Genomic DNA, 1,014 nt, shown 5'->3' with positions numbered 1-1,014 from the left:
TGAATTTTAATTTCTGTGTAATTATACCTGTTCTACATTAACATGTATACCTTAGATATTAAATATCCACTTCAATTATTCATCTGTCATCTGAGGCCCTTTTTTATATAAGCTGTATGCGTAACCCTCCCTTCCTCGCCCGCAGGAGCTGTGTCCGACGGCCCCCGACCGCTGCATCCCCTCCGGCTGCATGGACTACTCTCGCCTCGTGTTCCCGACGCGGACGTGCGGGCTTGGCATGGCCAAGTGCCTCGACATGAACATCTGCGTCATCCCGTGCCCGCCCAACAGTGCCCTCCACAACCCTTCGAGCGCCCTCATGCCGGCCCTCTGCGTCGACGGGAAGATGTATTGTCCCAAGTGAGCGCAATCCTTTTCGCTTGGAGGGAAATTGCATTACTGTTTCTAATCAACTTAATTGTTGCATGGGTTAACGGTCATTACGCCATTGACTACTGCAGAAAGAAATATATATTATACGATCATAATATCGTTTGATATTGCAGCACGGGGACCTGTGGCACGCAAGAGGAATGCACCATGGGCAAGCCAGGGGAAACGCCCATATGCAACTTCGGGTACCAGTACTGCCTGATAATGGGGGGCTGCGTGCCCAAGGGGGGCTGTCCCGACGATGACGCCTTCATGACGTCAGAACTAACCACCTGTCCTCATGGCCAGGTGAGTATCTCTTTATTTCATTTCTTTCTTATCCTCGTAATGTTTGTCTATGCCATTGGGCTTTAAATGAACGTGAGCTCGTTGCCTTAATCACCCCTAGAGAACTTTCGCTGTGAGTCGAGATAATGATTCCCCACGGATTTGGTGACGTCGTTCCTACGCCTTAACACAGTTTCATGATCAGTTAAGAGTGACGTCAGTGAATCATTCATCGCGGCGGTAAAATATTGCTAGAAACTTCTCCGTCACCGGACGACTGCGCTGGTAACACGGTAACATAACAAACAGAACCAGGCGGCCAGAACACCAAGTCAAGTGTAAATACTGACCGGT

General features: G+C 49.3%; 1 protein-coding gene across 1 annotated transcript in view; it reads left to right on the top strand.

The window, feature by feature from the left end:
• LOC119585418 overlaps positions 1–1,014 on the top strand; it is a 6,440-nt gene that overhangs the window by 3,781 nt on the left and 1,645 nt on the right. The window contains exons 2-3 of the mRNA XM_037934080.1: positions 146–360; positions 507–681. Coding sequence (XP_037790008.1) covers positions 146–360; positions 507–681 — 390 coding nt within the window. The remainder of the gene's footprint in view (positions 1–145; positions 361–506; positions 682–1,014) is intronic.

Source organism: Penaeus monodon, chromosome 19 (genome assembly GCF_015228065.2).
Source record: "Penaeus monodon isolate SGIC_2016 chromosome 19, NSTDA_Pmon_1, whole genome shotgun sequence".
NCBI lineage: Eukaryota > Metazoa > Arthropoda > Malacostraca > Decapoda > Penaeidae > Penaeus > Penaeus monodon.
Note: the sequence above shows the minus strand (reverse complement) of the source record. Positions and strands in the feature narration are given on the sequence as shown.